General features: G+C 42.6%; 1 protein-coding gene across 1 annotated transcript in view; it reads right to left on the reverse strand.

Moving 5' to 3' along the window:
• The window catches only part of LOC120066718 (SH3 and multiple ankyrin repeat domains protein 2-like), a 159,908-nt gene that overhangs the window by 130,297 nt on the left and 18,478 nt on the right, over positions 1–11,133 (reverse strand). The window contains exons 7-8 of the mRNA XM_039018180.1: positions 7,753–7,869; positions 561–638 (exon numbers count right to left, since the gene is read on the reverse strand). Coding sequence (XP_038874108.1) covers positions 561–638; positions 7,753–7,869 — 195 coding nt within the window. The remainder of the gene's footprint in view (positions 1–560; positions 639–7,752; positions 7,870–11,133) is intronic.

An 11,133-nucleotide genomic window follows, 5' to 3' on the forward strand; every position in this document is an offset into this window, starting at 1 on the left:
TACTGGGGGTTCTTGAATGTGTTCCAAAGTTAAAAAATAATAGCGATTCCGTATCACATTGGGTGAGGTAGGTTACCGGAAGGTATAATCGAATTAAAAATCGAAAAGAGATAGGATTTTTTTTTTTTAAATATATACAAGAAATACGAAAAATACAAACGTACACGAGAGGACTAAACAAACACGTCTACACTGCTACGCCATCTTGGATAAGACTTGATTTGCCCCTAAAGAAAAATGTACCAACCCCTACAAAAAAAATATCCATTAATTATAATCCACATAATAATTCACATTTCCTGTTGTTGCAGGGTTATTTTCCTGCTGTAGAAAACTGGCTCAAATTAAAATCCTACACATGTAGCTCCCTACTGATGTAATTCATCTGAGAAGCTTAATGAATGACCGTTATATACCATACCACTTTGAAGAACGAAGCAATGGATTGGGTATGCATTGCAAGTGGCATGCTAGTATGAAGAATGGAAAGTAGTGACCTACGTTTTACAGCAAGCCTGTACTGTGAGCAGTAAATGTTAGAGGTGTGAGTCAGTCCATACCTGGAATGGTGTCTGGCTTCTGTAGTTCTTCACTTCCTTGTTGGCACCACGAACAAGCAGTACTCTGGCACAGTGTTCCTTAGGGAGGACCAAAAGAAAAGAGAAGGGGGAACAGAGTAAGACCAGGACCTCATTTATTTCAACTCCATTGCTCTCTCTGTCTCCCTCTCTGTCAATTCAATTCAATTCAATTCAAGGGGCTTTATTGGCATGGGAAACATATGTTAACGTTGCCAAAGCAAGTGAGGTAGATAATATACAAAAGTGAAATAAACAATCTCTATCTCCCTCTCTGTCTCTGTCTCCTTTCTCTCTCTCTATCTCCCTCTCTGTCTCCTCTCCCTCTCTCTCTCTCTCCCTCTCTCTCTCTATCTCCCTCTCTGTCTCCTTTCTCTCACTCTCTCTCTCTCGCTCTTTCTCTCTCTCTCTCTCTCTCTCTCTCTCTCTCTCTCTCTCTCTCTCTCTCCCTCTCTCTCTCTATCTCCCTCTCTGTCTCCTTTCTCTCTCTCTCTCTCTCTCTTTCTTTCTTTCTTTCTCTCTCTCTCTCTCTCTCTCTCTCTCTCTCTCTCTCTCTCTCGCTCTTTCTTTCTTTCTTTCTCTCTCTCTCTCTCTCTCTCTCTCTCTCTCGCTCTTTCTTTCTCTCTCTCTCTCTCTCTCTCTCTCTCTCTCTCTCTCTCTCTCTCTCTCTCTCTCTCTCTCTCTCTCCCTCTCTCTATCTCCCTCTCTGTCTCCTTTCTCTCTCTCTCTCTCTTTCTCTCTCTCTCGCTCGCTCTTTCTCTCTCTCTCTCTCTGATGCCAGCTAGTGTTTATTATTTCTCTGTAATTCTCTGAACCCCTTTAACGAGAGAGAAAACCAGAAAAAAATCTTGATCAAGCATTCCATTCCATCAACTGATCTAGCACCGATTCTAGAACATTCCAGAGCTGAACATTCCATCAACTAATCTAAAACTGATTCCAGAACATTCTATAACTTAAGTGATTCTAGAACATTCCAGACCTGAACATTCCATCAACTATTCTAGCTCTGATTCTAGAACATTCCAGAACTGAACATTCCATCAACTAATCCAGAACATTCTAGAACTTAAGTGATTCCAGAACATTCCAGAACGTATCATTGCTGGAGCTAGAGCTCACCCTGTCCTGTGTGTCTGATGATGCCTTGTCTATGTTCCAGGTAAAGTCTGATGATGCCTTGTCTATGTTCCAGGTAAAGTCTGATGATGCCTTGTCTATGTTCCAGGTAAAGTCTGATGATGCCTTGTCTATGTTCCAGGTAAAGTCTGATGATGCCTTGTCTATGTTCCAGGTAAAGTCTGATGATGCCTTGTCTATGTTCCAGGTAAAGTCTGATGATGCCTTGTCTATGTTCCAGGTAAAGTCTGATGATGCCTTGTCTATGTTCCAGGTAAAGTCTGATGATGCCTTGTCTATGTTCCAGGTAAAGCAAGGCCTCTCCCTCAGCTCTCCAGAAAGGATCTCAGTGCAGTGAAAACATGTAGTGTGAAGCTCTGTGAGAAAATCAAGAGAGAATCAGCCTCTGGTAACTGTCTGTGGCACTGCAGCCCGCCTCAGCCTGCTGTTAGCTGGATTCAGCAGCCCACCCACGGAAACACCACTACAAACACACACACATTCACGTGCATGTGAACACACACATACAGGCGCGCGGGCCCACACACACACATACAGTCAGGCACACACGCACGCACGCGCCCATGCACAAACAGTGCTTGCTCATACACACATACATACACACAGTGCCTGCATACACACACACACACACACACACACACACACACACACACACACACACACACACACACACACACACACACACACACACACACACACACACACACACACACCAATGTTCGAGCTCATCCTCCTCCTACTTGCTCTTATTAAATTATACTGCCACTAGTCATCAGATAAATAAAATATGGCAGATATCTACAATAATAATATTACGTGTACAAGCCCCAACCCACACAAATCAGACTGATATTCAAAAAGGTTAAATCAGTGAAGTTCATCCCTCCTAGTGGCTGTCATTATAGTCATTAGATCACACTAAAGCTGTCATGCAAAAGGGCATCTAATCAGAAAGCCAGGGAAATAAACCCAGCCTGTAGGAGCAGAGCAGTCGAGGGAAGAGATTACACAACAGCAAACCCAGAGAGAGGAAGTTATCAGTATCCCTCCGTCTCTCTCTCTCTCTTTTTCTCTCTCTCTCATCATCTCTCTCTCCTCCTCTAGCTCTCTCTCTCTCTCTCTCTCACACACACACTCTCTCTGTCTCTCTCTCTCTTTTTCTCTCTCTCTCCTCCTCTCGCTCTCTCTCTCTCTCCTCCTCTCGCTATCTCTCTCTCTCTCTCTCTCACACACACACTCTCTCCTTCTCTCTCTCTTTTTCTCTCGCTCTCATCATCTCTCTCTCCTCCTCTCTCTCACACACTCTCTCTGTCTCTCTCTCTTTTTCTCTCTCTCTCATCATCCCTCTTTCTCTAACTATCTATCTATCTCTCTCTTTTTCTCTCTCTCATCATCTCCCTCTCCCTCTCGCTCTCACTCTCTCTCTCACACACTCTCTCTGTCTCTCTCTCTTTTTCTCTCTCTCATCATCCCTCTATCTCTCTCTCTATCTATCTCTCTCGCTCTCTGTGAATAATGGCAGCAGAGCGAGCACAGCGTGTAGAAAGGCTTAATGATCTATGCCATAGCTAATGGGAGCAGTGACCCCTACAGACAACAGGAGAGATATCTCACACACACATCCCATGTTCAAACCACCATCTTAAAAATGTGTGCGTGTATAATTATAATTATTATTTGGTGAGTGCGTGTATTTGTCCTGTTTCAAACATGTAGTGTGTATTACACCCATGTGTGAAATGGACATGTGTTTATTCTATATCCCCACTCCCCTTGACACACCCTCTGATAGTGGGGTCACAGCCAGGGTCAGCAGTTATTAACAGCGACCCAAGATCAATTAGGGTTAAGTTCCTTGTTGGCTCTGGGATTCATATGACAGTGGAAAGATTAACATTTAAACTACATAGAGCCGTCTAAATATTGATCAGTGTGGTTTTAAACTAGAATCATAGCCATTGATGTTAAGAGCATATTGTCTTGTGTTCCCCCATGATGTATTCCCCCGGGATGTACTCCCCCGGGATGTATTCCCCCGGGATGTATTCCCCCGGGATGTATTCCCCCGGGATGTATTCCCTCGGGATGTACTCCCCTGGGATGTATTCCCCCGGGATGTATTCCCCCGGGATGTATTCCCTGAGGATGTATTCCCCCGGGATGTACTCCCCCGGGATGTGTTCCCTCAGGATGTGTTCCCCGGGGATGTGTTCCCCCGGGATGTGTTCCCCCAGGATGTATTCCCTCGGGATGTATTGCCCCGGGATGTGATCCCCCGGGATGTGTTCCCCCAGGATGTGTTCTCTCGGGATGTGTTCCCATAGGAAGAGTTCCCTCAGAATGTGTCCATCTCAGATTAATTCTCATCAGTGTATCCAGTCAATCTTTACCCATGTGAAGAATCAACAGGATAATTATTAATCCTAATTGACCCCTTGCTAATAACATTATCAAGATTGGGGTCATTTACATTTCAATTCAGTCAATCGGTTTACTTCCTGAATTGACCAAATTCAAACGGAATTGACCCCAGCCCTGTTTGCTATGGGCCTAATGTACTAGTATACCAGTACAATGTACTACAATACCAATACAAGGCACTAGTATACTAATACAATGTACTAGAATACCAATACAATGTACTAGTATATCAAGACAAGGCACTAGTATACCAATACAATGTACTAGTATACCAATACAATGTACTAGTGGTATAATAAAAGCAATGTACAGTATATGTTGCAATATAAAGCCCCCCTGTACAGTAGATGGTGCAATATAAAGCCCCTCTGTACAGTAGATGTTGCAATATAAAGCCCCTCTGTACAGTAGATGGTACAATATAAAGCCCCTCTGTACAGTAGATGGTACAATATAAAGCCCCCTCTGTACAGTAGAAGCTACATTATAAAGCCCCTCTGTACAGTAGAAGCTACAATATAAAGCCCCTCTGTACAGTAGATGGTACAATATAAAGCCCCTCTGTACAGTAGATTGTACAATATAAAGCCACTCTGTACAGTAGATGGTACAATATAAAGCCCCTCTGTACAGTAGATTGTACAATATAAAGCCCCTCTGTACAGTAGATTGTACAATATAAAGCCCCTCTGTACAGTAGATGGTACAATATAAAGCCCCTCTTTACAGTAGATGTTGCAATATAAAGCCCCTCTTTACAGTAGATGTTGCAATATAAAGCCCCTCTGTACAGTAGATGTTGCAATATAAAGCCCCTATGTACAGTAGATGGTACAATATAAAGCCCCTCTGTACAGTAGATGTTGCAATATAAAGCCCCTCTGTACAGTAGATGTTGCAATATAAAGCCCCTCTGTACAGTAGATGGTACAATATAAAGCCCCTCTGTACAGTAGACGGTGCAATATAAAGCCCCTCTGTACAGTAGATGGTACAATATAAAGCCCCTCTGTACAGTAGCTGGTACAATATAAAGCCCCTCTATACAGTAGATGGTACAATATAAAGCCCCTCTGTACAGTAGATGGTACAATATAAAGCCCCTCTGTACAGTATCTGGTACAATATAAAGCCCCTCTGTACAGTAGATGGTGCATTATAAAGCCACTCCGTACAATATATTGTACAATATAAAGCCCCTCTTTACAGTAGATGTTGCAATATAAAGCCCCTCTGTAAAGTAGATGGTACAATATAAAGCCCCTCTGTACAGTAGATTGTACAATATAAAGCCCCTCTGTACAGTAGATGGTACATTATAAAGCCCCTCTGTACAGTAGCTGGTACAATATAAAGACCCTCTGTACAGTAGATGGTACAATATAAAGCCCCTCTGTACAGTAGATGGTACAATATAAAGCCCCTCTGTACAGTAGATGGTACAATATAAAGCCCCTCTGTACAGTAGCTTGTACAATATAAAGCCCCTCTGTACAGTAGATGGTGCAATATAAAGCCCCTCTGTACAGTAGCTGGTACAATATAAAGCCCCTCTTTACAGTATATGTTGCAATATAAAGCCCCTCTGTACAGTAGATGGTACAATATAAAGCCCCTCTGTACAGTAGATTGTACAATATAAAGCCCCTCTGTACAGTAGATGGTACAATATAAAGCCCCTCTGTACAGTAGCTGGTACAATATAAAGCCCCTCTGTACAGTAAATGGTGCAATATAAAGCCCCTCTGTACAGTAGATGGTACAATATAAAGCCCCTCTGTACAGTAGAAGCTACATTATAAAGCCCCTCTGTACAGTAGCTGGTACAATATAAAGCCCCTCTGTACAGTAGAAGGTACATTATAAAGCCCCTCTGTACAGTAGCTGGTACAATATAAAGCCCCTCTGTACAGTAGATGGTACAATATAAAGCCCCTCTGTACAGTAGATGGTGCAATATAAAGCCCCTCTGTACAGTAGATGGTACAATATAAAGCCCCTCTGTACAGTAGATGGTACAATATAAAGCCCCTCTGTACAGTAGGTGGTACAATATAAAGCCCCTCTGTACAGTAGATGGTACAATATAAAGCCCCTCTGTACAGTAGATGGTGCAATATAAAGCCCCTCTGTACAGTAGATGGTACAACATAAAGCCCCTCTGTACAGTAGATGGTGCAATATAAAGCCCCTCTGTACAGTAGATGGTACAATATAAAGCCCCTCTGTACAGTAGCTGGTACAATATAAAGCCCCTCTGTACAGTAGATGGTACAATATAAAGCCCCTCTGTACAGTAGATGGTGCAATATAAAGCCCCTCTGTACAGTAGATGGTACAATATAAAGCCCCTCTGTACAGTAGATGCTACAATATAAAGCCCCTCTGTACAGTAGATGTTGCAATATAAAGCCCCTCTGTACAGTAGAAGCTACATTATAAAGCCCCTCTGTACAGTAGCTGGTACAATATAACGCCCCTCTGTACAGTAGATGGTACAATATAAAGCCCCTCTGTACAGTAGATGGTGCAATATAAAGCCCCTCTGTACAGTAGATGGTACAATATAAAGCCCCTCTGTACAGTAGATGGTACAATATAAAGCCCCTCTGTACAGTAGGTGGTACAATATAAAGCCCCTCTGTACAGTAGATGGTACAATATAAAGCCCCTCTGTACAGTAGATGGTGCAATATAAAGCCCCTCTGTACAGTAGGTGGTACAATATAAAGCCCCTCTGTACAGTAGATTGTACAATATAAAGCCCCTCTGTACAGTAGATTGTACAATATAAAGCCCCTCTGTACCCTCTGGTACAATATAAAGCCCCTCTGTACAGTAGATTGTACAATATAAAGCCCCTCTTTACAGTAGATGTTGCAATATAAAGCCCCTCTGTAAAGTAGATGGTACAATATAAAGCCCCTCTGTACAGTAGATTGTACAATATAAAGCCCCTCTGTACAGTAGATTGTACAATATAAAGCCCCTCTGTACCCTCTGGTACAATATAAAGCCCCTCTGTACAATAGATTGTACAATATAAAGCCCCTCTTTACAGTAGATGTTGCAATATAAAGCCCCTTTGTAAAGTAGATGGTACAATATAAAGCCCCTCTGTACAGTAGATTGTACAATATAAAGCCCCTCTGTACAATAGATTGTACAATATAAAGCCCCTCTGTACAGTAGATTGTACAATATAAAGCCCCTCTGTACAGTAGATGCTACAATATAAAGCCCCTCTGTACAGTAGATGGTACAATATAAAGCCCCTCTGTACAGTAGATGCTACAATATAAAGCCCCTCTGTACAGTAGATGGTACAATATAAAGCCCCTCTGTACAGTTGATGGACTGCTGATTATTTGACATCCACCAGATATGTGCAGTGAAATGTGTTGTTTTACAGGGCCAGGCATAGCAGTACGGCGCCCCTGGAGCACATTAGAGTTAAGTGCCTTGCTCAAGGGCACTTCGACAGATTTTTCACCTTGGGTAGTTGAACCAGCAACCTTTCGGGTTACTGGCCCAAGGCTCTTAACCACTAGGCTACGTGCCGCCCTGGTGGTTTGTGCTCTGGTCTCTGATGATTTGAACTCTGGTCTCTTACCTCTTTGTATAGAGCACAGATGTGTAGAGCCGTGTTTCCCGAGGCGTTCATGACACCCATATCTGCTCCATAGAACAACAGCTGCTCCAGGTGGTGGACATGTCCATATCTACACGCCTGCCACACAAACACAGAGACCATGTCAAATAATGTCCATATCTACACGCCTGCCACACAAACACAGAGACCATGTCAAATAATGTCCATATCTACACGCCTGCCACACAAACACAGAGACCATGTCAAATAATGTCCATATCTACACGCCTGCCACACAAACACAGAGACCATGTCAAATAATGTCCATATCTACACTCCTGCCACACAAACACAGAGACCATGTCAAATAATGTCCATATCTACACTCCTGCCACACAAACACAGAGTCCATGTCAAATAATGTCCATATCTACACGCCTGCCACACAAACACAGAGACCATGTCAAATAATGTCCATATCTACACGCCTGCCACACAAACACAGAGACCATGTCAAATAATGTCCATATCTACACTCCTGCCACACAAACACAGAGACCATGTCAAATAATGTCCATATCTACACGCCTGCCACACAAACACAGAGACCATGTCAAATAATGTCCATATCTACACGCCTGCCACACAAACACAGAGACCATGTCAAATAATGTCCATATCTACACGCCTGCCACACAAACACAGAGTCCATGTCAAATAATGTCCATATCTACACGCCTGCCACACAAACACAGAGACCATGTCAAATAATGTCCATATCTACACGTCTGCCACACAAACACAGAGACCATGTCAAATAATGTCCATATCTACACGCCTGCCACACAAACACAAAGACCATGTCAAATAATGTCCATATCTACACGCCTGCCACACAAACACAGAGTCCATGTCAAATAATGTCCATATCTACACGCCTGACACACAAACACAGAGTCCATGTCAAATAATGTCCATATCTACACGCCTGACACACAAACACAGAAGACATCACAAAGACCAGGTCAAAACAAAAGAAAATGAAACAATCCATACAGTAACTTACATAAGGCAAACCGGGACTAGCATAGAAAATATGACCAACCAAACATTTAGAAAGTCATTGATTGGCAGGAGAAGTCTATTCTGGTTTGTGTTCACGTGGATGATATATAGACCAGGTATTCTCAAACTGGGGTACGCGTTCCCCCAGGGGTAAGCACAATGCCGTCGGGGGTAAGCCAAATCAAAATGTGATTCAAATGAAAATTTTATTATAATAATTTCTTTACGTTTTCAAACAGTACATTTATATTTTCCAACGGGGCTATACATTTGGGTGAGTTTTTTTTCTCGCCTGAGTAGCCTCTAGTGTTCAGCGAATCGTCTAGTGTTCAGCGAAATAACAACACAATGTCAAATACAGGTAGCCTAGTCAAATAATTAACATCCAATCACATTAACCGTTACTCTCTCGCGGGAAACCTTCAGTATTGCGCAGACATTTAGAAACTAAACATGACAATTTGAAAAATAAGCCACAGGAGTTTTTGAGCGAGAATAAAGACGACTTTTGAGTAGTAAGACATGTATAAAAGCAACAGATACCATTAATAAGAAGGGACTCGAAGCGTCTTATATGGTGAGCTACCGAGTGGCTAGGACAGGCAAGCCCCATACTATTGTGGAGGACTTTCTGCCGAGGATATGGCTGGGACAATTCTGGGGGAAAAGGCCAAAAAAACTATACAAACAATGCCTTCATCAAACAACACTGTTTCACGATGCATCAGTTTTTTATTTTACCTTTATTTAACTAGGCAAGTCAGTTAAGAACAAATTCTTATTTTCAATGACGGCCTAGGAACAGTGGGTTAACTGCCTTGTTCAGGGGCAGACCGACAGATTTTCACCTTGTCAGCTCAGGGATTCAATCTTGCAACCTTCCCGTTACTAGTCCAATGCTCTAACCACTAGGCTACCTGCCGCCCAGTGACACGGTAGGAGATGTTTTGAAACAATTACTGCTTCGCATACAAGCCAGTGAATTATATGTGTTACAGCTGGATGAGTCAACAGACGTGGCGGGCACAGCTCCTGGTATATGTCCGTTACGTTAATGGGGGGTCAACTAAGGAAGACATCCTTTTCTGAAAACCACTGGAAACCAGGACAACAGGAGAGGATATTTTTTAAGTACTGGACAGCTTTGTGACATCAAATGGACTTTGGTGGTCAAGATCGGTTGGTATCTGTACTGATGGCGCAAAAGCCATGGCAGGGAGACATAGTGGAGGGGTAACGCGCGTGCAAGCAGTTGCTCCCGACGCCACTTGGGTACACTGCAGCATCCACCGAGAGGATCTTGCTGCCAAGGGAATGCCTGACAGCTTGAAATACGTTTTGGACACTACAGTGAAAATGGTTAATTTTATTAAAGCAAGGTCTCTGAACTCTCGTGTATTTTCTGCATTATGCAATGATATGGGCAGCGACCATGTAACGCTTTTACAACATACAGAAGTGCGCTGGTTATCAAGGGGCAAAGTATTGACACATTTTTTTTAATTGAGATACGTGCTTAAAGTTTTATTTACTGACCATAATTTTCACTTGTCTGACCGCTTGCATGATGACGAGTTTCTCACACGACTGGCCTATCTGGGTGATGTTTTTTCTCGCCTGAATGATCTGAATCTAGGATTACAGGGACTCTACCAACTATATTCAATGTGCAGGACAAATTGAGGCTATGATTAAGAAGTTGGAGCTCTTTTCTGTCTGCATTAACAAGGACAACACACAGGTCTTTCCATCATTGTATGATTTCTTGTGTGCCAATGAACTCAAGCTTACGGACAATGTCAAATGTGATATAGCGAAGCACCTGAGTGAGCTGGGTGCGCAATTACGCAGGTACTTTCCCGAAATGGACGACACAAACAACTGGATTCGTTATCCCTTTCATGCCCTGCCTCCAGTCCACTTACCGATATCTGAACAAGAGAGCCTCATCGAAATAGCAACAAGCAGTTCTGTGAAAATGTAATTTAATCAGAAGACACTGCCAGATTTCTGGATAGGGCTGCGCTCAGAGTTTCTTGCCTTGACAAATCGCGCTGTTAGGACACTGATGCCCTTTGCAACCACGTACCTATGTGAGAGTGGATTCTCGGCTCTCATTAGCATTAAACTAAATACAGGCACAGACTGTGTGTGGAAAATGATTTAAGACTGAGACTCTCCAATACAACCCAACATTGCAGAGTTATGTGCATCCTTTCAAGCACACCCTTCTCATTAACCTGTGGTGATTTATTCACATGTTTTATGAAAAAATAAGGTTTTATATGTAAGATGTCTAAATAAAGAGCACAATTATTGAGTATTATTATTATTATT

The sequence above is a fragment of the Salvelinus namaycush genome, chromosome 21, assembly GCF_016432855.1.
Source record: "Salvelinus namaycush isolate Seneca chromosome 21, SaNama_1.0, whole genome shotgun sequence".
NCBI classification, from domain to species: Eukaryota; Metazoa; Chordata; class Actinopteri; order Salmoniformes; family Salmonidae; genus Salvelinus; species Salvelinus namaycush.